At 41.7% G+C, this 24574-nt stretch overlaps 1 protein-coding gene across 3 annotated transcripts in view; it reads left to right on the forward strand.

Annotated features, from left to right (window-relative positions):
- Positions 1-24574, forward strand: part of DIP2B (disco interacting protein 2 homolog B) — a 255438-nt gene that overhangs the window by 198855 nt on the left and 32009 nt on the right. For all 3 annotated transcript variants that reach the window (XM_008003223.3, XM_008003222.3, XM_008003226.3), the window contains 9 exons: positions 2227-2320; positions 2817-2936; positions 4348-4462; positions 5621-5760; positions 6359-6495; positions 11051-11131; positions 13653-13780; positions 15565-15679; positions 21589-21790. In XM_008003223.3, the coding sequence (XP_008001414.1) occupies positions 2227-2320; positions 2817-2936; positions 4348-4462; positions 5621-5760; positions 6359-6495; positions 11051-11131; positions 13653-13780; positions 15565-15679; positions 21589-21790 (1132 nt within the window). The remainder of the gene's footprint in view (positions 1-2226; positions 2321-2816; positions 2937-4347; positions 4463-5620; positions 5761-6358; positions 6496-11050; positions 11132-13652; positions 13781-15564; positions 15680-21588; positions 21791-24574) is intronic.

Consider the following 24574-nt stretch of genomic DNA (forward strand, 5'->3'; position numbering starts at 1 on the left):
CCTTAGTATAAATTGTGCTTGAGATAAGGCCAGCATGCTGTGTAACTGGAGCATCTCTCAGTGCTTGTTTGAAATTTAAGTCCCCTAAAGGTCAGTAATATTTTCCAGAGACTATATAACCTTTCCATTGGACAGAATGTTTTGAATGACTGCCATGCATAAGCTGCATGCTGCAACTGAAGAAAAGTAACAAGGTAGATGGGGATTCTTCCCATCAGAGAGGAACAGGTAGCATACTATGGGTGTTAGACAAAAAAGGTGACTTCCTTCCAGGTCTGGGCTTCAAGGCAGTTTTTATGGAAGAAGTGACAGCTGAGTTGGACTTTGAAAAATAGGTAAGCTTTGGACATACAGAAATTTTTGTAAGGGGATATAGAGGTAGAGAGAGGGGACACTTCAAGTGGCAAAACTACCTTATGTAGCATGCCATATAGGTGGAGAGAGAAAAAAAATACAGGGTTACCTGAATTGTAAAGGACCTCGGAGAGCATCTAGTCCCACTTACGTGATACCGCAGGAGCTGGAAAAGCATGGGAAATGAATCATGAGGGAAGAGGAGGTGGATCCCTTTTCACCCAGAACCCTCGGAATCTTCGTTATGTTTACTTTCTAGCTCTTTTCTGAAAGCTTTCCCATTTTCTTCTTTATCAGAAGTTAAAAATCCTTTTGAGGAGTTAAGAAGAATCTCTTCTCTGTGATACCAAGTGCAAGATAGGGACATGTATGAAGAATTAGTTATAAACACCAGTCTTTTCCTGAAACCAAAAGTTTCTCACCAGAGCTAGAAACTTGGAGAGAGAAAATAGTGTCTTGCAGTGGTATCTTGGTTTCTTTGTGCAAATTAGAGAGTGAGCAAAATGGCTAATCTAAATAGGAAGGCTTGGTTATTCTACCAGGCTGGGTCTCTTTGGGGACAGGGTGTCAGGTATGCTTGATTGGAGTGGCAGGAGAGACCCTAAATTGCATGACCCCTCAACACCTTCAGCTTTATCTAGCAAAAAAAAAAATTAACAGATGTAGGCAGGACCTCCCATAAGAAACAGGGACATTTTGATTTCTTGCTTTGTGATGCCCACCTACCCCTTTGTGGCATGTGGCAAGTACGAACATGATAAAAGCATTAAGTGGGTTGGAGGGCAGTTTGGCAGAGTCTGTTAACATTTTAAAAGCATATACTACACCTGGGCACTGTGACTCAGGCCTGTAATCGCAGCACTTTGGGAGTCTTAGGCAGGCGAATTACCTGAGGTCAGCGGTTCAAGACCAGCCTGGCCAACATGGTGAAATCCCGACTATACTAACAATACAAAAATTAACTGGATGTGGTGGTGCACGACTGTAATCCCTGCTACTCGGGAGGCTGTGCAGGAGAATTGTTTGAACCCAGGAGGTGGAGGTTGCAGTGAGCTGAGATCGCACCACTATACTCCAGCCTGGGCAACAGAACAAGATTCTGTCTCAGATAAATAAATAAATACATACATACATACATACATACATACATACACCAGTCCCAGCTACCCTGGAGGCTGAGGCAAGAGAATCACTTGAGTTCAGGAATTGGAGGCCAACCTGGGCAACATGGTGAAAGCCCTGTCTCTCTCTCTCTCTCTCTCTCTCTTTTTTTTTAAAAAGCATATCCCATGTGACAGCAGTGCTACATATCCATATATGGAAATACTTGCATAAGCCCAGGGAAGGGAGTAGGAATGTGCTCCTTGAAACATTTTTTGTAGTAGCAAAAAATTGTCATTAATAGGGAAAGGCCTAAATAATTGTGATGTAGCCAAACAATGGAATACTGTGCTGCAGTTCAAAAAGAATTATATAGATATCTTGTACTGATATGTGTAGATTTAGCTCTAAAACAATTTAAATGAAAAAAGCAAGTTACAGATATATATATAATATGATGCCTTTTATGTTTAAAAATACTTATATGTTTCTATGGGAACAAATGTCTATGAAAATGCATTGAAAAAAGATTGGAAGGGTATCTGTCAAATTTGTAACTGATTATCTCTGATGAGGAGAGGAGGGAACCAGGTTGGAGGGTAGGTGTTAAAGGAACTTCAATCTTATATTTAATATTTAAGATTGTTTTCAAAGAGCATGTATTTGAGTATTACTTGTATAATTAAAATTGCTAACAAAATACCAGCTCAATTTTAAAATACTAAGTATGTATTTTGTATTGATTACTTTTCTTATTTCTTTGTTTTTCAGAATGTAATGAATAAGATGCACACAATTAGCGTACCCTACTCTGTTATGAAAACCTGTCCTCTCTCTTGGGTCCAAAGAGTACATGCTCACAAAGGTAGTCACCCGCAGCATCTGAGCTTTAATTATGTGACTGTTTGAATTAAGATTTCAGGGATTTCAGAGAATTTCAAATTGCCCTTGTTAGAAACATTTCTATGCCCCTGTCCCTTAACTGTAGAGTTCAGTTACTACAGAATTAGGTACCTTGCCTGTTCATCTCACTGTTGTCCTGTCTTAAGCATTGAGATGAATTTTTTCCAAATGTGAGCCTTGAATTAGATGTGAGTGTCTTGGTATTCACAATTTCCTTGGCTGGGATACTGTGACCTGCCTAGAGGGTCTCAGTGAACAGACAATTGTAGGTCCAGTCAGTTGTCTAAATGTGATAATTTCTGCCTCTGAGTTATTGGCACAATCTCTTTGAAACCTTTTTTATTTTCTCCAAGCAAATATCCTGATTCCCCAAATAAGTAAAAACGTCTTTATTATGGTATATTACATATGTACCAAATGTATTGTGTATGTTAACTTCATCCCTTTTGAATTTATAGCCAAGGTAGCTTTAGTAAAATGTCGGGACTTGCACTGGGCTATGATGGCACATCGGGACCAAAGAGACGTGAGCTTGAGTTCCCTCCGAATGTTAATTGTGACTGATGGAGCTAACCCCTGTGAGTATTTATGCACTGTGGGTCTGGGAATATCCTGTGTTTTGATAGATTAGGGTTTTTTGCCCTGTACTAGGATGTAATTCACATATTGAAAAACTCACTCATTTAAGGTGTGTAATTCAGTGGTTTTGGTATATTCACGAGTTGTGCAACCATCATTACAATCTAAGTTTAGAACATTTTCGTCACCCAAAAAGAAACCACATACCCATTATCAATCACTCCCCATTTTTCCCCCTGCCCCCAGCCGTAGATGACTGCTAATCGATTGCCTGTCTCCCTAGATTTGCATCTTCTGAACATTTCTTGTAAATGCAGTCATACAGTATGTGGTCTTTGTGATGGGCTTCTTTTAGCATGTTTTTCAGCGTTCATCCATGTTGTAGTATCTGTCAGTACTTCTACATTCCTTGTTACTACCAAGAAATCGTCCATTATATAGTTATACCACATTGTATTTACTCATTCATCTTTTGATAGATCTATAAGCTTTTAAACCATTCTTTTTGGCTCATTCATATATAACCTCTTTCTGTCATGTAACTGGGTATTCCTGTGTTACCTGCTTTCCTCTGCAAGCCCGCAAATCCTGATCCTTCACACAGTAGAATCAGGTAGAGCACTACGCTGTTTGTCATAATGGACTTTTGTCCATAGTCACATTGATCATCATAGTCTAAAACACAGACATAGGCTTGACCTTAATATCATATAGAAGGTGGAGCTAAACCAATATTAAATTGCACTGCCTATGACAGTTCCTCAGGAAGAGTTGCTAAATTATAAACTGGCTGCATGTTGCCTGCAGTGTTATCTCTGATACTGATTTGTCAGTCTCATAGGAGCACCCTTATTCCAAGGTGTAACTTTAAATAGTGTCAGTAACCTTTTATGGACTGGATGAGCATTAATTTGTCCTTGAAATATATCAAACCATCTCACAGGGACAGTAAAATATTTGTGTGGAATTAACAATATACAATATGGGTTCTCATGAGAAATAAGTATGTCAGCTTTCTATTCTTGTGGTGTTTTGTTTTTTTTTTTTTTTGAGACGGAGTCTAGCTGTGTCACCCAGGCTGGAGTGCAGTGGCGCGATCTTGGCTCACTGCAAGCTCCGCCTCCCGGGTTCACGCCATTCTCCTGCCTCAGCCTCTGAGTAGCTGGGACTACAGGCGCCCGCCACCACGGCCGGCTAGTTTTTTGTATTTTTAGTAGAGATGGGGTTTCACCATGTTAGCCAGGATGGTCTCGATCTCCTGACCTCGTGATCCACCCACCTCGGCCTCCCAAAGTGCTGGGATTATAGGCTTGAGCCACCGCGCCCGGCCAGCTTTCTATTCTTTACTGTTTTCCTGCAGTAATGAAAATCACAATTTCAGCTTCAGGTTGATCTGTTCCAACTCCTTAGGGTCCGTGTCATCCTGTGATGCCTTCCTGAGTCTGTTCCAAAGCCATGGACTGAAGCCTGAGGCCATCTGTCCGTGCGCCACGTCTGCTGAAGCCATGACTGTAGCAATCCGCAGGTACTGTTCAGGATGTCAGATGCTCTTGATGTATGTTACAACTTGGATGAAATGTACAGTATTTACCAGGAGATGACAAAGGGGTGTTAACTAATTTTCTGAGTAGTTTCAAGAGTCTCATTTTTCCCACTCTTGCTCAAAGTGTATGTAGTAAACTGAAAAATTTAATATAATTTTGTATTTGTGAATTAGCTCTTTTTCTGTGCCATTTTGCTCTTTGGAATCCATAGCACCTTAGATTAGAAATAGGCTGTTCTTGTTTGTAGCTTAAGTATGGATAGTGTATCTATAGTATACTCAAGACTATTATGTATGTAAGTATCAGTGAATGTGTGTGTGTGTATATAGATATACTTTTTTTTTTAAAATAGGGTCTCCCTTTGTCACCCAGGCTGAAGTGCAGTGGCATAATGATGGCTCACTGCAGCCTCGACCCCCTGGGCTCAAACAGTCCTCCTGCCTCAACTTCCTGAGTAGCTAGGACTACAGGCGTGTACCCCCAAGCCTGGCTAATTTTTAAAATTTTTTTGTAGAGATAGGTTCTTGTTATGTTGCCCAGGCTGGTCTCAAATTACTGGCTTTGAGCAGTCCTCCTTCCTTGGCCTTCCAAAGTGCTTGGGTTGCAAGCATGAGCCACTGAGCCTGGCCCAGTACGCAATACTTGATGATGATGATGATAATATATGACCATGTTGCTGGTTTATGTGTTTACTACACTACACTTTTTTTAAATTTAATTTTTTAGAGATGGGGTCTTCCTCTGTTATCCAGGCTGGAGCACAGTGACATGATCATAGTTCATTGTAGCCTCAGCCTCCCAGACTCAGATGGTTCTCCCACCTTAGCCTCCCAAGTAGCTGGGACTACAGGTGTGTGCCATCATACCCAGCTAATTTTTGTATTTTTTGTAGAAATGGGGTCCCACTATGTTGCCCAAGCTGGTCTTGAACTCCTGGGCTCAAGCAATCCTCCTGCCTCAGCGGTTGCTGGGATCACAGGTGTGAGACACCACACCCAGCTCTAATTTGGCATATTTTTGGGAGAGAAAATGGAGAATTTTTTTGGTATTGTAGCCAGAGGAAATTTATCTTCCTATGTATTTGTATTTTTCTCTTGATGTTACTTCATTCACCAAACTTGATGGGTTTTTCTTTTCAGGCCTGGAGTTCCAGGAGCCCCTTTGCCAGGAAGAGCCATTCTCTCAATGAATGGATTGAGCTATGGGGTAATACGGGTCAATACTGAAGATAAAAATTCAGCACTGACAGTCCAGGATGTGGGGCATGTAATGCCTGGTGGTGAGTTGTGAGGAGCACCATTTGGTTTTTCATAAAGATTTGTCATCAGAGATAATAGAGCCTGATAAAATACAGAATCTCAAACCAGGACTCCTTAATTCAGTACTTAACTCATTTAATTTCTCAGAGCCTCTCTACTAGTTAAGTTATCATAATTATGCCGACCTTCCTGCAGTATTGTATGACTTACCAATTGTGAATGCTTCAGGTCCACTTCTTTACCTGGAAGGCCAAATACTAGAGATATTAAAGTTATCTGGTTTTCACTGTGATTGCCAAGCCATTGGGACTGACAGAAAATTAGAGCATACTGCTTCCATGAGTGTTTTGAGTTTGACCTGCCTAAGGGTAACACCTCATTCATCTAACCTGTTTATTTGGGCTTTGCATTCATCTTTAATATGTCGCTGTCTATACAAGCTTTACATTTCAAATATACTTATGTAGTTTCAGGTTTATGTTTAGCTTTCCTGTTTGGTATTTTTACTTAATGCCACTCATTGAAGGCAAGACTTTCTTGGGTTCACAGGATGGAGTTATTATTTTACAAAGGTTTTCTAGAATCTTTGTCCCTTAACCTGTATTTTCTGTACGTTAGGGATGATGTGCATTGTGAAACCAGATGGACCTCCCCAGCTCTGCAAAACAGATGAAATTGGAGAAATCTGTGTTAGCTCCAGAACTGGAGGCATGATGTACTTTGGGCTTGCCGGTGTGACAAAAAATACATTTGAGGTACATGATATTAACATTTCACAGGGAAAATGTTTGGTGAGGTCAGAATGTTATGAGTGCAGATCCCCTGGTTGATGGGACATAGCATAACATGTGGCTGAGAGTGTGTACTCTAGAGCTAGACTTGTCTAAGTTCAAATTCTGACTCTGCCAGTCACTAGGTGACCTTGGGTGAGTTGGTTAACCTCTCTGTGCCCCAATTTCCCTATCTTTAAAATGTGAGTAATAATTGTATCTATGTCATAGGATTGTTGTGAGCACTAATTGAGTTAATGTTTTATAAAGTGCTTAGAAAGAGCATCTGGCATATAGGAAGTGCTGTTGTGTATCTGTTAGATTTTTAAAAAGGGTAAGATGAGCTGGGCATGGTAGCTCATGCCTGTAATCCCAACACCTTTGGAGGTTGAAGTGGAAGGATTGCTGAGGCCAGGAGTTTGAGACCAGCCTAGGCAATGTAGCAAGATCCCATCTCTACCAAAAAATTTTAAAAATTAGCCAGGCATGGTGGTGCATGGCTGTGGTCCCAGCTACTCAAAAGGCTGATGCAGGAAGATCCCTTGAGCCCAGGAATTCAAGGCTGCAGTGAGCTATGATCATGCCACTGCATTCCAGCTTAGGGGACAGAGCAAGACCCTGTCTCAAAAACACACGCATGCACACACACACACACACACACAAAGAAAAACAACAAAATAAAAAAAAAAAAAAAAAGCAGTAAGAGACCTCACAAAAATTCACTCTGGTGAATTTACCGTGGTTTGAGCTTTGTAAATTCAAATTTAATTTTGAGAGTAAACTCTAATTATGCTCAGTTACTAATTAAAAATGAAGACCGTCCTTTCACAGGAGTCAGGTTGCTCATATTATTCAGTCTTTCAGTCAGACAGATATTTTTTGAGCACCTTTTATGTGTCTGGTAATGTTCCAGATGCTTGGGGTTCATCAGAAAACAAAACAAAGCTCCTTGTGAAGCTCATTTTCTTGTGGGGCCAGCACATTCTAGCTAAACTAGCACATGGTTTTCCTGCAGGCACTTCTGCATGCGAAGCCAGGTTGTAATGGAAACTGCCTAGTGAACCTGGAAGTCAGAACAGGGGCGGTTAATTGTCTACATTTAATAATTGGAATTAACCTGTCTCAGGATACATTTTAGGGACCAGAGAAATTCACCATGCCAGGCGTGGGCATTCATAAGCTCTTCAAGCAAGTGTTTACTGCCAGTCTCTTGCTTTACTTTCCGAGGTGATTGATTTACCTCCCTTGAACATGTATATACATTTAACTAATTTAAATCTCACCCTATTTATCTCTGTCACCCAGGCTGGAATACAGTGGCCCAATCATAGCTCACTGCAGCCTTCAACTCCTGGCCTCAGATGATCCTCTCATCTTGACCTCCCAAAGTGCAAGGATTACAGGCATGAGCCATTGTGTCTGTAATTTTTCTTCATTGACTTTTCCTTACTAAAAACAAGAGCCTCAAGCAGTGTTTGAAGATACTGATAATATTTTATTTCGTTGCCTTTCCTATGAGGCAGTTCCCTAGCCAGAATTCTCAAGACTTAATACCAAACTGCTAGGCCTATAGTGATGAAGAAAATTTGAAGTCTGCAGTGTAAATTTCGTGATAGTGAAGTAGAATAAAAATCCTACCAGAAAGGACAAAGCTAGTATCTGGGTTTTCCAAATTAAAGTTCCCAGTATTTTTTTTCCTGGTTTCTTGCCTTTAAGTCCTGAGAGAGTTTACCAATGTAGTTAACATTTCACTGGAGAAAAGATCTTGGTTTTGAATTTGTTTTGTGGTTTTGGGGTTTTTTTTTTTAGGTGCAGCCTCACTCTGTCACCCAGGTGGAGTGCAATGGCATGATCTCGGCTCACTGCCACCTCTGCCTCCCGGGTTCAAGCAATTCTTCTGCCTCAGCCTCCTGAGTAGCTGGGATTACAGGTGCCTGCCACCACCCCTGGCTAGTTTTTTTATACCTTAAGTAGAGATGGGGTTTCACCGTCTTGGCCAGGTTGGTCTTGAACTCCTGACCTCAGGTGATCCACCCTCCTCTGCCTCCCAAAGTGCTGGGATTACAGGTGTGAACCACCACACCGGGCCAAGATCTAGTATCGACTAGTCAGAAAATAAAAATATTTTATAAATAATGCTACTAGGGAGAAAAACTTTTGTGACATGTATGATAACAGAGAGTTGATTTTCCATCACTCTCATGTGCTAGCTATTTGAGGCAAGTGAAGCTCATTTCTTCATCTGTAAAATGGAAATACTAATGCTGTTTCTATAGGATTAATTTGAGGATTAACTGTAAAGCAAGTAAACCGTGCCTGGTACTGATAAGCATTTCGTGTTGTTTAATTATTATTTTCTATAAAAAATAAATCTTAAAAATTATCCAGATGAGGCTGGGAGCAGTTGCTCATACCTGTGATCCTAGCACTTTGAGAGTCTGAGGTGGGTGGATCACCTGAGGTGAAGAGTTCAAGACCGGCTCATGCCTATAATCCCAGCACTTTGGGAGGCCGGAGCAGGCGGGTCATGAGGTCAGGAGATCGAGACCATCCTGGCTAACATAGTGAAACCCCATCTCTACTAAAAATTCAAAAAATTAGCCGGGTGTGGTGGCGGGTGCCTGTAGTCCCGGCTACTCGGGAGGCTGAGACAGGAGAATGGCTTGAACCCAGGAGGCGGAACTTGCAGTGAGCCAAGACTGTGCCACCGCACTCCAGTCTGGGCGACAGAGCAAGACTCCATCTCAAAAAAAAAAAAAAGTTCAAGATCAGCCTGGCCAACATGGTGAAACCTCGTCTACTAAAAATACAAAACTTAGCCGGGTGTTGGTGGTGGACGCCTGTAATCCCAGCTACTCAGGAGGCTGAGGCAGGAGAATCGCTGGAACCCAGGAGGCAGAGTTTGCAGTGAGTTGAGACTATGCCTCTGCACTACAGCCTGGGTAACAGAGCAAAAAACTCTGTCTTAAAAAAAAAATTATCTGGGTGCTGTGTGGTTCACACCTGTAGTCCCAACTATTCTGGAGTGTGAGATGGGATCACATGGGCCCAGGAGGTCAAGGCTGTACTGCAGCATTATCGCGCCTGTGACTAGCCACTGCATTCCAGCCTGGGCAACATAGTGAGAACTCATCTCTTAAAAAAAAAAAAAAAAAGGAAAGGATAGGGGGCAGCTATCAGGTAGAAAAAATAGGTAAGAGACATGAATAGGCTACTCACAAAAGAAATACAAATGCCCAGAAAACAAAGGAGAAGAAATTCAAACATACTACTTATAAAATGCAATTAAAGCAATAATGGGATTAATGTCTACTGTCTTGAATTTAAAGACTTTTTTTTAAGTCTGAGTGTGGTGGCTCACTCCTGTAATCCCAACACTTTGGGAAGCCAAGGCAGGAGGATTGCTTGAGGCTAGGAGTTCAATACCAGTCTGGACAACATAGCGAGACCCATCTCTACAAACAAATTAAAAATTAGCCAGGCGTGGTAACGCACACCTGTAGTCCCAGCTACTTGGGAGGCTGAGGTGGGAGGATTGTTTGAGCCTAGGAGTTTGAGGCTGCGGTGAGTTATGATTGCACCATTGCACTCCAGCCTGGGCAACAAAGTGAGACTAATCTCATTTAAAAAAAAAGAAGATTTTTTTTTTTTAATGAATTAACAATGGGATGTATTTTTTGGTACTTGATTGGCAAAGTTTGGAAAAATGGATCGCACACAGTATTAGGCAGGACATGGGAAAAATCAGACATTCTAATATGGTATTAATGAGTGTAAATGGATACAACGGTTTTAGAGGCCAGCAAATTAAAATTGAAAAGACTCATGTCTTTTGTACAGATGCATAAATGAATACAGCACTATTCATTAAAGCACCTTTATAATAGTGAAACATTAGAATGGCCTATCCAGCTGTAATAAAAGACTGGTTACATTCTAATAGCTACCATTTCCTGAATACTGACTCTGGGTCAGATACCATACTTGTTTCTGCAACTCTGTTTGCATTCCTTAATCTTTACTCCAAGCCTGTGAGAGGCACAGAGTACTCCATTAAATGGCTGCAAAACAGAGGTTCAGAAAAATCCAGGCACTTGCCCAAAGTCTATGTTACTAGTAAGTGGCAGAGCCAAAAATTGAATTGACACCAATGACTATGCTGTCCTGTCCCCCATGAAATGGCATATTACAGAGCTATTTTACGAAGTGGGCTAAGTCAACTCTTACTAACTTGGAAGGGTATCTGAGATATACTTTGTAGAAAAACAAGTTGCAAGAAGTATAATATCTGTTTGAAAAAAAAAAACTCAGTACATTTATTTATATATACATATATTTATGTATACATGTTTATATCTTCTTAAAAGTCCAGAGAGATAAACAATAAATTATAATTATGTTATCTCTTTAAAAGGGATGGAATTACTGGATTCACTATTATATTACTTTTTCACTGAGCGTGTATTTTAATAACACTTTTTAAAAATCACATATACTTTCTAAGAAAAAGCAAAGTTTTTCACTTCATTTTGTCTGTTAGGTAATTCCAGTGAATTCTGCAGGCTCTCCTGTTGGGGATGTGCCATTCATCCGATCAGGATTGCTGGGGTTTGTAGGGCCGGTAAGTGATGCTCTCATGTTGATTTTGTTACATTTGATCCAAATATTTGGACTTTAATTCACAGAACAGAACAAATTCTGATTAGTCCAAGAGTGTTACAGAATCACTTCACTTATATTTAGAGCAGTTCTTGTAAGGATGTCGTAAAGTGAGTTAGTGTTTATCATTTCCCCTACCCAGATTCATTTGACTCCTTCAAACTAAGACATTTTTTATTTTCTTTTTTTCCCCACTGAGGTCAGAAGACATGATGAGACATCTTTTTATTTTCAGAACTCTTTTCACTTATTCTCACTATCTCTCTCTGATTTGATTAACATGTTGCAATAAGTTAGAGAGTGCTGGAAAAAGTTATCTTCAGTAGCAAAGACAAACTATAATACATAGTGTACAGAGCATCTTCATGTAAACGATTGGCACTATGTGATGTGTAATAGTAAATCCTTTGAGTGAAAACAGTTTGGGCCAGGCGTGGTGGCTCACGCCTGTAATCCCAGCACTTTGGGAGGCCGAGGTGGGCGGATCACCTGAGGTCAGGAGTTCGAGACCAGCCTGGCCAACCTGGCAAAACCCTGTCTCTACTAAAAATACAAAAATAAGCTGGGTGTGGTGGCGTGTGACTGTAATTCCAGCTACTTGGGAGGCTGAGGTAAGAAAATCGCTTGAACCCTGGGACGTGGAGATCACACCACTGTGCTCCAACCTGGGCAACAGAGCAAGACTTCATTTCAGCCGGGCGCGGTGGCTCAAGCCTGTAATCCCAGCACTTTGGGAGGCCGAGACGGGCGGATCACGAGGTCAGGAGATCGAGACCATCCTGGCTAACACGGTGAAACCCCGTCTCTACTAAAAATACAAAAAACTAGCCGGGCGAGGTGGCGGGCGCCTGTAGTCCCAGCTACTCCGGAGGCTGAGGCAGGAGAATGGCGTAAACCCGGGAGGCGGAGCTTGCAGTGAGCTGAGATCCGGCCACTGCAGTCCAGCCCGGGCTACAGAGCAAGACTCCGTCTCAAAAAAAAAAAAAAAAAAAAAAAAAAGACTTCATTTCAAACAACAAAAACAAACTTGATGAGCCTGAGGATGGCAGAGATCTAGGTCATGGAGGGGCTTTGCATGACATCATGGGAAGTAGGATTTTATTTTGTAAGTAATAGTCATTATTCCTAACTAAGCCCATATCCCTCCATTCATCTCTAATTACCTCCTACCCTCTCTTCTTTTCCACTTAACATCTTCAGTCATATAAGAGATCTAATTTTATTTTATTTCTTCCTTGCCATTTATGGAGGGGCAGAGTGGGTGAGGACATAGATCTAGGAGAATCACTCTTGACTTTTTCACTTAGCACCAGGAAATTCTCAGAGACACACCTCCTTTTAGCTTACAGCTCCATGATTGAGGTCCAAGATGGAGCTCCAAGCCTCTCATCTGCATTCCAAGAAACAGGGAAAGGTGCAGTCCTCTTCTTTAAAGGAAGATTCCCTGAAGCTGCTGTGCCACACTTTCTCTTATTGGTTTGAACTAGTCCTACAGCCACACCTAGCTGCAAGGGAGACTGGAATGTAGTCTTTATTTTGGTCAGCCATGCCCAGGTGAAAATTATCCTACTGTGAACAAAATGGAGAAATGGACATTGAAGGAATGGCAGCGACTGTCTCATTCATTCTCTTACCAACACCATAGCTTTTCAGCCTCTGCTGGAAATGGCTGCTTTTTTCCTGACATACGGGTTGAACCAGTAGCTTGTTGAGGAGATGGGTTATGTCTTACACGGCCCCGTCACTGTGTAGGGTACCACATTGTGCTCAGTAAATCAGTGAGTGACATTCACATGGAGATAACTACTAGGTAGGTGAATATATGTAAATGGACTAAGAAATTTAGGAATTCTGTAATGAATGAGAAAAGTTAATTTGCTGCAAATGAGTCTGGGAAGATTATACAGTGATGCTTTTGGGGATTTGATAGTAGTTCCCTGCTGCTCTGCTTTCTTATTGGAAAAGAAAGGCACCTACAGCGTTCCTTAGACCTTTCTTTATTAGCCTAGTTCTAATCTTGCCAGATGGAAACAGCATTACCCTTACCAACCTGAAGCGGTCATTCTCCTATTTAAACTGTTTTCATCTCCTCCAAATTCCAAGAGTAAATGAATACATTTTTCTTCCTCTGTATCCTCTGAATAGAAACATAAGCAAACTAACACATAAATCATGGCTGGGAAAATCAACTATGCTTGGGTGGAATCCTAGTTGTTTTCTTATAAAGTTCCTCCCTAAAATAAATATGAGTAAATTCCCTTCTTAGGTATCCTGTGAGAACTCATTGGTTCTAAGATGCCACTCTTTTCCCAGCTGATTTCAGAGATATCAGGGTGTGAAATGGTTTCTCTAGAATCCACAAAATATGGCAGTTGTCTTTTTAATACTTTTTAAAAGAGATTTATTTAAAGGCGGGAAGTTAAAAGATGTCGGTTTCATTGTTTAAATCATGGAAATCAAGGCAAATCATCATTACCTTTCAGGGTAGTTTGGTGTTCGTGGTTGGGAAAATGGATGGCTTACTGATGGTTAGTGGTCGGAGACATAACGCTGATGACATTGTTGCTACTGGATTGGCTGTAGAGGCAATAAAGACTGTTTACAGAGGAAGGTGAGTAGTACAAAATTCAGATGTTAGCACCTTTTAATGGAATCTAAATAGATCTTCACATGGTGATTTCAGTTGTATTTTGTCGGTTCTCTTTCCAAGTGATCAGATTGTTTTTTTTAAGTATTGCATGAGCCTGGCTTTTTTCTTCTTCTTCTTCTTCTTCTTCTTCTTCTTAGCCTGGCTTTTAATATATATTTCACAACATCTGGTTCTTCAGCTGTAACTAAGAGGATTAAGATGCAACTATATCCTCTGCTTCAGATTTAAAGTATTACCATTTGTTGAATCCTGAGGACTGAGGAGAATTCTAAAACATTAACTTCCTACATTTCTTCAGTGCAAAAGTAGTGCCATTCAGACTAATTGAGATAGATGCTACTCTTTAGGCATTTACATCTAAGAATTGTTTCTCTTGTTTCTGATTAAATTATACGATTTTAATGTGGGGATTGAGATAGTACATAATTTCAGATTCCATGGACAAAGTCAATTAGATATCTTTTTTCTTTGCTTATTAATGTAAGAAAAGATATTTGCTACATATTTGAGTGGTTGATGTCCTATTCAGCAGTTTGCAATCATGGATGTATCTCTTTAAGGCAAACTTGGTGTCCCTTTAAGAAGAAAAATTAATGAAACAGTTTCTGAAATGTATAGTTTTTTTGTAGTGGTGTGGCTTCCTATGAGATGTAAAGTCTATGGGGCGCTATACCTGCCTTTGGTCACAGTCATATCCCAGCAGTCGGTAGTGCCGGACACCTGGTAGGTGTTGGGTGAATGTGTGTGGAAGGAACGAAGGAGGGTGTCAGGCAGGCATGCCGGCAGACTCTGCTCTCCGGTGCCTTCCCATTCTTTCATGCATTCATTCAACAAATATTCACTGGGTGCCAACACTGTGCCGCTGTCCTGGAGGCTCCGGCTGCGGCAGTGAACAAAACAGGCCAAGTCTCTGTCCTTGTGAAGCTCACATGCTTGTTGTGGGAAACAGACAGGAACCACATAAACAGGGCAATAGATAACGTGTGAGACAGTGATAAGTGCTGTGGAGAAAAACACATGAGGGTGGGGGTGGCCTGCCAGTTTCTGTGAGGTGGCCTGAGAGTGCCTCACTAGTAAGGGGACATTTGAGCGGAGACCTCCCTCAGAACCAACTTCATCCTCTCTCCCATGGCCTCTCAGGTCCACTGTGATCTGCCCTGGCCTGGGTCTGACCTCTCTCCCTCCCGGTCTCTGCTTCACCACTTTGCTCCAGGCACACTGGCCTTCTTGCTGTTCCTCAAACCTGCCAAGCTCGTCCCTACCTCAGAACCTTTTCGCTTTCCGTTCCTTCTGCCCGGAAACCTCTTCCTCCAGATCTTCGCGTGGCTCGCGTCCTCACCTCATTCAGGTCTCTGCTCCAATGTCCGCTCCTCAGGGAGGCGCCCCCCAGCCACCCTGCCCTCAGTAATACGCCACCCTACACACCACTCCACCCCTTGTATATTGCAACATGGCATTATTCTGTATTTATGTGTTTGTTCTGTCTCTAACACATAAGTGCCACAAAGACAAGAACGTTGTCTTATTTACCACTATGTCCCAACATTCATGACAGTTGTGCTTAATACATATTATTTAAATGAATGAATGCTCATTTTGAGAGTAATGATTATGACATTTTCTTTTCTAAGCTACTCATTTTGGGTAGCATGGTGGGGTTGTCTCCTCTCAGTAATTCCAGTTAAACAAAGCAAATAGGACTGGTTGTGAAGGGAGTCCTGATGTGTTTGATCTGTCTCTCTTAGAATTGCTGTGTTTTCTGTGTCTGTATTTTATGATGAGCGCATTGTGGTGGTTGCGGAACAAAGACCTGATGCTTCCGAGGAAGATAGTTTCCAGTGGATGAGCCGCGTGCTGCAGGTGAGCACACCTTGGGGTCTGTGTCAGGTCAGCAGTAGCAGCAACCACTGCCTAAGCATTTCATTTTCTTCGATCAGCCAGTAGTGCCACCTTATTTTTTCTTGCCAATCATTGCTCACATATTCTGGGTACTATTAGCAAAATCAGATAATTAATACCATTTCTCCTTGTGGACCACATAGTATTTTTCTGCTCAGGTTGCCAAAAACAATGGAATTGACTTGCCTCAGCAAATTTTTTCGTGCCTGAGTGTTTACTACTTGTGAAAGTTTTAATTGTCATATGTGGAACACATCTCTGGCAGTAATCAATCCACTTGTCAACAGTCAGCCACAGTTTTACTGTGTGTCATAAGTGGTGCCGACGGTGTGAGGGATCCAAGAAAATACAGCTATTAACCTTACTCTGAAGGAGCTTTCCTGTGGGGCTAGAGATGCTAGGTGAGATAAACCATGATGCTAGGTGAGATAAACCATGAGATAAACCATGAAGGAGAATGCTTTGGGCTCAGTCTAAGCAATATGTCTGTGGTGGGGAGCAGGCTAGAGTGATGACAAGAGCCTAGTCTTCACTTAGAATCATAGACTTGGAATCCCAGCTCCATTTCTTACCAGGTATGTGCCCTTGGGCAAGTCATTTAACCTCACTGAGTTTGTTTCCTAACCTGCAAAGTGGAATAAAATTATCTGTTTTATAGAGCTATTTGGAAGGATTAAATGAGGTAATTAATTGAAGTATATAGTATCTGCACTCAGTAAATAATGATGGTGATTGTTATTATCCATCCCTACCAAAATTTTTTAAAAAATTATCCAGGCAGTGGCTCACGCCTATAATCCCAGCACTTTGGGAGGCTGAGTTGGGTGGATCATGAGTTCAGGAGATCGAGACCATCCTGGCTAACACGGTGAAACCCCCTCTCTACTAAAAATACAAAAAAAAAAAAAAAAAAAAAAAAAAAAATTAGCTGGGCGTGGTGGCAGGCCCCTGTAGTCCCAGCTACTGGAGAGGCTGAGGCAGGAGAATGGCACGAACCCGGGAAGCGGAGCTTGCAATGAGCCAAGATCACACCACTGCACTCCAGCCTGGGCGACAGAGCAAGACTCTGTCTCAACAAAAAAAAGAAAAAAAAAAATTATCCAGGTGTAGTTGTGTACACCTGTGATCCCAGCTACTTGGAAGGCTGAGGTGGGAGGATCACTTGAGCCCAGTAGGTCAGCACTGCAGTGAGCTATGATCATGCCACTACAGTTCAGCCTGGGTGACAGAGGAAGACCCTGGCTCAAAATAATATAATAATGGGAATAATAATGATAGTAATAATGAGCCAGGTGCTGTGTCAGGCACCAGTAGCCCCAGCTACTCAGAAAGCTGAGGTGGGAGGATCGCTTGAGCCCAGGAGGTGGAGGCTGTAGTGCACTGTGGTTGCACCTGTGAATAGCTACTGTACTTCAACCTGTGCAACACAGCAGAAACCCATGTCTCGAAAAATAAAAAATTATAAGAGTAGTCTCCAATTAGAGAGGGCCACTTCCTCTCAATTAATATTCCCTTTCATTCTCTGTCCCTTCACTCTTCTTTATTTTTCTACTTAGCACTTAACATCTTGTATGTTTATATGTATTGTTTTCTACATCCAGTATAATATAAGGCAAGATCAAGAATTTGTTGTCTCTCTTGTTCAGGGCTTAATCCCCAGAGCCCGATAGCCATGCTAGCAGACGTCGTAGTAGGCTCAGTAAATATTTGTTGGCTAAGAGGACGGTCCAAAGAAAGTGTGGCCTATCCTTGCTATACTTAGGTATCAGTGGAAGTGTTCGCGAGGTCTGTAACTTCTCTACTTGGGGAACTTGAATTTATTAACTGCTAGTTAATAGCAATGTTGTAGAAACAATGCAAGCATGAGATGGTGGTATTGCTAGATTACTTTTTTTTTTTTTTTTTTTTTTGAGCCAGGGTTTCTCTCTCGTTGCCCAGGGTAGAGTGCAATGGCACGGTCTTGACTCACTGCAACCTCTGCCTCCTGGGTTCAAGCGATTCTCCTGTCTCAGCCTCCTGAGTAGCTGGAATTACAGGCACCCACCACCATGCCCAGCTAATTTTTTTGTATTTTTAGCAGAGATGGGTTTTCACCATGTTGGCCAGGCTGGTCTCAAATTCCTGACCTCAGGTGATCCACCCACCTCAGCCTCCCAAGGTGCTGGGATTACAGGCGTGAGCCACCTCACCTGGCTGCTAGATGACTTTTAATATTTCTTTCTATCTCAGCATCTGTAATTCTGAATTATCAGCTGATATGGCATAGGCTCTTTGTAGTAGAAAATCAGAAAAGAAAATATACTGAAGATAGACTAGTCAGGAAAGACAATGAAGAAGGTAGAATGGGGCAGATCTCTGAAAGATGGCTAAGGGGCAGATGTGCAAAGAGAATATTTTTCATACCAATCATATTTTCAGATAGAAACCTTATTTTGTTCAGAATGAACTTTGGGGCATATAATGGTAGAACCTTTGGTGAATTACACATTTTCTTCTATTATAGAAAAGTGAGTATACCTGACATTTCCCAAGATATATGTTACTTTTCCCTGGAAAGCAACTATAGGAATTAACTACAGTGCCAATTTACTAATCCAAACTCTTGTGAAAGTCATTTGGGTTCCAATTTGGGCGTGAGATAACAGGCCATTCTTTTCGCAGTCTTTGTAACTTATCAGCTTGGAGCATTTGAGTCCATAGTAGAACAGTAAATGACACCATGTATTCTAATAGATTAAAGGCCAGAGGTGGTTGAATTCCAGGTCTGTGTATAATATAAACTAAATACCTAACTCAGCACCTTCTAAGGAAAGGCAGTTAGTAGATGACTTATCAGATGTGTTTTAATGAGGAATTCAGGCTACATGTAGCACATTTGCTAACTTTCCGTGTATTCTAAAAAAAACAGAAACTTAGGAACTCTGCCAGACTATCCATTTCCCAGTCATCTGTGTTGGTTGGTAGGATAGTCTGAGGATTGTGATTTTCAAGTTTATTCTTTTGCCCTTTTAAATTGTTTTTTGTTTGTTTGTTTTGGTTTGGTGTGTTTTGTTTTTGAGATGGAGTTTCACTCTTGTCTCCCAGGCTGGAGTACAGTGGCACGATCTCAGCTCACTGCAACCTCCGCCTCCCAGGTTCAAGCAATTCTCCTGCCTTAGCCTCCCAAGTAGCTGGGATTACAGGCACCCGCCGCCACACCTAGCTAATTTTTGTATTTTTAGTAGAGATGGGGTTTCGCCACGCTGGCCAGGGTGGTCTCAAACTCCTGACCTCAGGAGATCCACCCACCTCGGCCTCCCAAAGTGCTGGTATTACAGGTGTGAGTCACTGTGCCTGGCCCCTTAAATTGTTTTAATAAAAGGCCTTGGCCACACATGGTGGCTCACGCTTCTAGTCCCAACAGTTTGGGAAGCTGAAGCTGAGGGTCACTTGAGTTCGAGACCAGCCTGGGACAATAGAGCGAGAACCTGTCTCTGCAAAGAATAAACAAATGAATAAATAAATTAGCTGGATGCACTGCTTGTGGTCCCAGTTACTTGAGAGGTTGGGGCAGGAGGATCACTTGAGCCCAGCAATTTGAGGTTACAGTGAGCTATGGTCATACCATTGCACTCCAGCTTGGATGACAGAGCAAGACCCTGTCATTCATACATACATACATACATACATGCATAACTGTGAGTCCACTCTACTTCTAAGATTGTATCTCTTGTTCAGTAAGACCTATGGGTAATATGGTAGAAACCTCCTAACTAGTATTAACAGTTGGTCAGTTTTAGCCAGGCAGGATGGCTCACGTCTGTAATCCCAGCACTTTGGGAGGCCGAGGTGGGCGGATCACTTGAGGTCAGGAGTTCAAGACCAGCCTGGCCAACGTGTTAAAACCTTGTCTCTACTAAAAATACAAAAATTAGCCCGATGTGGTGGCAAATGTCTGTAATCCCAGATACTAGAGAGGCTGAGACAGGAAAATTGTTTGAACCCAGGAGGTAGAGGTTGTGGTGACCTGAGATTGTGCCACTGCACTTCAGCCTGGGAGAAAAAACGAGATTCCATCTCAAAAAAAAAAAAAAAAAAAAAAAAAGGCTGGGCACAGTGGCTCATGCCTGTAATCCCAGCACTTTGGGAGACCGAGGCAGGTGGATCACGAAGTCAGGAGTTCGAGACCAGCCTGGCCAACATAGTGAAACCCCGTCTCTAATTAAAATGCAAAAAATTAGCCAGGCGGGGTGGCAGGCGCCTATAATCCCAGCTACTCTGGAGGCTGAGGCAGGAGAATTGCTTAACCCAGGAGGCGGAGGTTGCAGTGAGCCAAGATCGCGCCATTGCACTCCAGCCTGGGCAACAATGCAAGACTCTATCTCAAAAAAAAAAAAAAAAAAAAAAAGGTTGATAGGTTTCATAATAATGAGAAATTCTTCAAGTATTAAATTTTAATAGAAAATATCTACGTGTGTATTCCTTGGATGTAGAGAAGTGTGATTACGAATATACCAACTTGAGGTCCAGGTCCACTTACATCCATAAGCTATATCAAAATGCATTGTCTTCAGTTTCTCATTTTTCTTTTTAATTTTTTTTATTAATTAAAATATAGAGATGGGGTTTTGCCATGTTGCCCAGGCTGATCTCAAACTCCTGAACTCAAACTATCTTCTCACCTTGGCCTCCCAAAGTGCCGAGATGACAGGTATGAGCCACCATACCTAGCCTGGTTTTATTTTCTGTAAAGTTAGCACCAGAATATGGGTATTTGAAAAATGATTGAGTGGATGTCTTCACTTTAGGATTAACTCGCCTGATCTATGATCAATGGTTTTTCAGGAGCTCCCTTTTAGTGTATCTTTCCAAAGCATAGCTCCTTCTGTGTTTTTGCATTTGTATTTTGTCAGTTAACATAATATTTAATTACATTGTGTGAAAACAAGAACAGCTGTCAAACAGTGTAGAAACACAGCTGACTTTAAGCAAACATGCAGTTACATGGCTGCGAGCACAGGTATGCTCGGGGTAGCTTGTGGCCTCCAATGCTCGGTGTGCTGTGGGCCTCACCCCAGATGTTTTTCAGAGGAGATGCATGGTGACATGGTGAATCACTTAAGTGGGGGCTCCTTTAGAGAGTGCTGTTGTGTTCATAATAAAAATACCTTACCTCTGTTTAATTAGGCTTTGTTGGCTGATAGCTAAAAGATTAAAAGAACCAAAACAAATTTCTAGGTTTTTGACATTATCACTTAAGAGAAAACATATTGGCTGGGCATGGTGGCTTATGACAGTAATCTCAGCACTTTGGGAGGCCAAGGTGGGAGCATCACTTGAGACCAGGAGTTCAAGACCAGCCTAGGCAGCACAGTGAGACCCCATCTCTCCAAAAACCTTAAAATTAAAAAAAAAAAAAAAAAGAAAAGAAAAAAATGTATTTTAAATTAGCCAGGTGCAGTGGTGCATCTCTGTAGTCCCAGCTGCTTGGGAGGCTGAGGCAGGAGGATCACTTGAGCTTAGGAGTTTGGGGCTGTCATGGCTTATGCCATTGCATTCCACCCTAGCTGACAGAGTGAGACCCTGTCTCTAAAAAGAATAAAAACTTAAAAAGAGAACATACTGAGAGTTACAAGTCAGTATCCACCTTTGTCCATTTAGATTGTATCTTACCTCTCTTCTTGTAATCTCTGCCACAGCTGAAAGATGTGTATTGTCTTAATGATTATATTTAAATCTCTAGATATATGGAATCTTAATGATCTACCAGATTCTAGATCTAGAATGGGTAAAGCAAGAAAAATTGTAGAGTAAAATAACAGATTATACCAGGAATATGTCAAATGTAATAGAAGTGATCTCATTGAGTATTTTTGTTTGTATTTTTCTAGGCGATCGATAGCATTCATCAAGTGGGGGTTTATTGTCTTGCTCTGGTGCCGGCCAATACATTGCCAAAAACTCCACTAGGAGGAATTCATATATCTCAGACGAAACAACTCTTTCTGGAGGGATCGCTGCATCCTTGCAATATCCTCATGTGCCCACATACATGTGTGACAAACTTGCCAAAGCCCCGGCAAAAACAACCAGGTAATATGCTGGCTTCCAAGACCTGGCACTAAAATTCCAACTTCAAGAAGCTGGGTTCTCTCAGTGTGATTCTTTCTCTAGAATTAGTTTACAAAGACTTTGGGAGGCCAAGGTGGGAGGATCGCATGAGTCCAGGAGTTTGAAAACAACCTGGGCAACATGGTAAAATCTGGTCTCTACAAAAAAAAAAAAAAAAAAAAAAAAAAAAAAAAAAAAGCAAAAAATTAGCCAGGCCTGGTGGTGCACACCTGTAGTCTCAGCTACTTCAGAGTCTGACAGAGGATGGCTTGAGCCTAGGAGGTTGCAGTAAACCAAGATTGCGCCATTGCACTCCAATCTGGGCGACAGAACCAGACCCTGTCTCAACAAAAAAGAAGGAGAGGAAAGGGAAGATTGAAAAGGTGTTAAGGCAGCCCGGAGGCAAAGATATCCTTGAGATGCCTTTGGAGCTATTGTAGAAAGAAAGAATGTGTTTGTTAGGACTAATCTTGGCTGCAAGTTGCAGAAAAACATAATAGCAGCTCAGGCAAGAAACAAGCTTATATTTTTGTCAGGTAAAAAAATTCAGAGCTAGGTAGTCCAAAGGCTAGGATAGTCACTCCTCGATCATGTTCTTCTAGCTTCCCATCTTTTTGCTCTGGTGTTTTGTCAGTCAACTCTTGTCATAGATACGCTACAGAACAAATAACCCTAAAACTCAGTGCCTTGAAGTAACAAGCATTTACTTTCTACTCATGAAATGTGGATCTGGTTGGCTTGGCTGGAATCCACTGGACTTGACTTGGCTCCAGGCTTAGGTTAGGTTCAGAGCTGTTCCATGTGTCTCCTCATCATGGGACCAGCAGCTACCTGGGCCGTATGTTTTTTAAGGCAGATGGCAGAAGCAAGAAATCAAGCCAAGCCACACGAGCATATTTAAAGCTTCTGTTTGTGTCACATGTCCTAACATTTCATTGTCCTAAACAAGTCAGACCATGAAGTATACTTCTCCCATCCAGACATAACTAGGACAGGAAAGAAAGGAAGATTGTGAAAAAATAAAATAATCTGCCACAGCCATCATTAGCAACTGCCCCAGGGCTCATTAGGCTCGTCAACCTCTACATCCCAGCCAGCAGGTAGGAGGAAAAGATAAAGAAAGGATACTCTTCCCTTTAACATATTTTCTAGAAATTGCACGTTACTTCCTCTTACATATTATCCTCCCACACTAAAGAATATAGTCTTGGCCGGGCGCGGTGGCTCAAGCCTGTAATCCCAGCACTTTGGGAGGCCGAGATGGGCGGATCACGAGGTCAGGACATCGAGACCATCCTGGCTAACACGGTGAAACCCCGTCTCTACTAAAAATACAAAAAACTAGCCGGGCGCGGTGGTGGGCGCCTGTAGTCCCAGCTACTCGGGAGGCTGAGGCAGGAGAATGGCGTGAACCCGGGAGGCGGAGCTTGCAGTGAGCTGAGATCTGGCCACTGCACTCCAGCCTGGGCGACAGAGCGAGACTCCGTCTCAAAAAAAAAAAAAAGTCTTTATTCCAGGTGTGTGTCCAGCTAAAAACTGGGGGTTCTGTTATTAAGGAAGAAGAATAGAATAGATACTGGAATTGATAACTAGCAGTTTTTGGCATAAGATGTTTACAGAATTTTATGGGAAAATCAGAAGGCATATTTACCGGTACAGCAGTGTCTACAATTAGCTTCCTGGAGTTACTGCTTTCAGTATCTTTCATTCTCTGTGACCCATAGACCCATAGACTCACGAAATGCACACAGAATAACATCAAGGAACTGCTGCTGAATTTGTTTTATTGTTTTAAACTACTGCAAAATTCACTTTTTAAAATGTCATGCCTTTATTAATTTTATAATGTGAATCCTGGATTGTACAGTTTACAGAAATACACTCTGAGTCCCTGCCTGTATTAAAAGGCTATCTCCAACATGATATATCTATAATTTGTCATGAAGTTTCTTAGGGAGTAATATTGCATATTTACTTAAAATTGTAGTAGAGACTTTGTAGACTAAAACTGTTCACCAATTGGAATACTTTAGCTTTTTTGAGTTTTTTGTTTTATTTTTAAATTTTTTAAACTTTCCATTTTGAAATAATTTCACACACAAAAGTTGCCACATGGTGCAAAGATTTTCCTTACATCCTTTACCCAGCTTCCCCAAATATTTACCCTTTGAAAATTGATTATATGATTTAAGTGATTTTTCTTTCATTTGTTTCAGTATATTCAGGATCAGCAGATTTTGATAGAATAAAAGATTTTTTTTTTTTTGAGATGGAGTCTCACTCTGTTGCCCAGGCTGGAGTGCAGTGGCGCCATCTTGGCTCACTGCAACTTCTGCCTCCTGGGTTCATGCCATTCTCCTGCCTTAGCCTCCCGAGTAGCTGGGACTACAGGCACCCGCCACCACGCCTGGCTAATTTTTTTGTGTGTATTTTTAGTAGAGACAGGGTTTCACTGTGTTAGCCAGGATGGTCTCGATCTCCTGACCTCGTGATCCGCCCGCCTTGGCCTCCCAAAGTGCTGGGATTATAGGCATGAGCCACCGCGCCCGGTCAAATAAAAGATTTTTAATATTAATCCAGTATAGCATCAGCCTTATTTAAAACCTAGCTGGCAATAAGCTTTTTTTAATCATCTTTTTGCCATCTTCTTAGTTCCATAAGGCGGTGACCATGAAGAGAGGGACACAGTGCCCTAGCACTTTTTTCTAGAGAGGGAGTGGGCTCCCCTGTTTATTTTGAAGTGTCGAACCTATGGAAAAGTTAGAA

Source organism: Chlorocebus sabaeus, chromosome 11 (genome assembly GCF_047675955.1).
Source record: "Chlorocebus sabaeus isolate Y175 chromosome 11, mChlSab1.0.hap1, whole genome shotgun sequence".
In the NCBI taxonomy this organism is placed as follows: domain Eukaryota; kingdom Metazoa; phylum Chordata; class Mammalia; order Primates; family Cercopithecidae; genus Chlorocebus; species Chlorocebus sabaeus.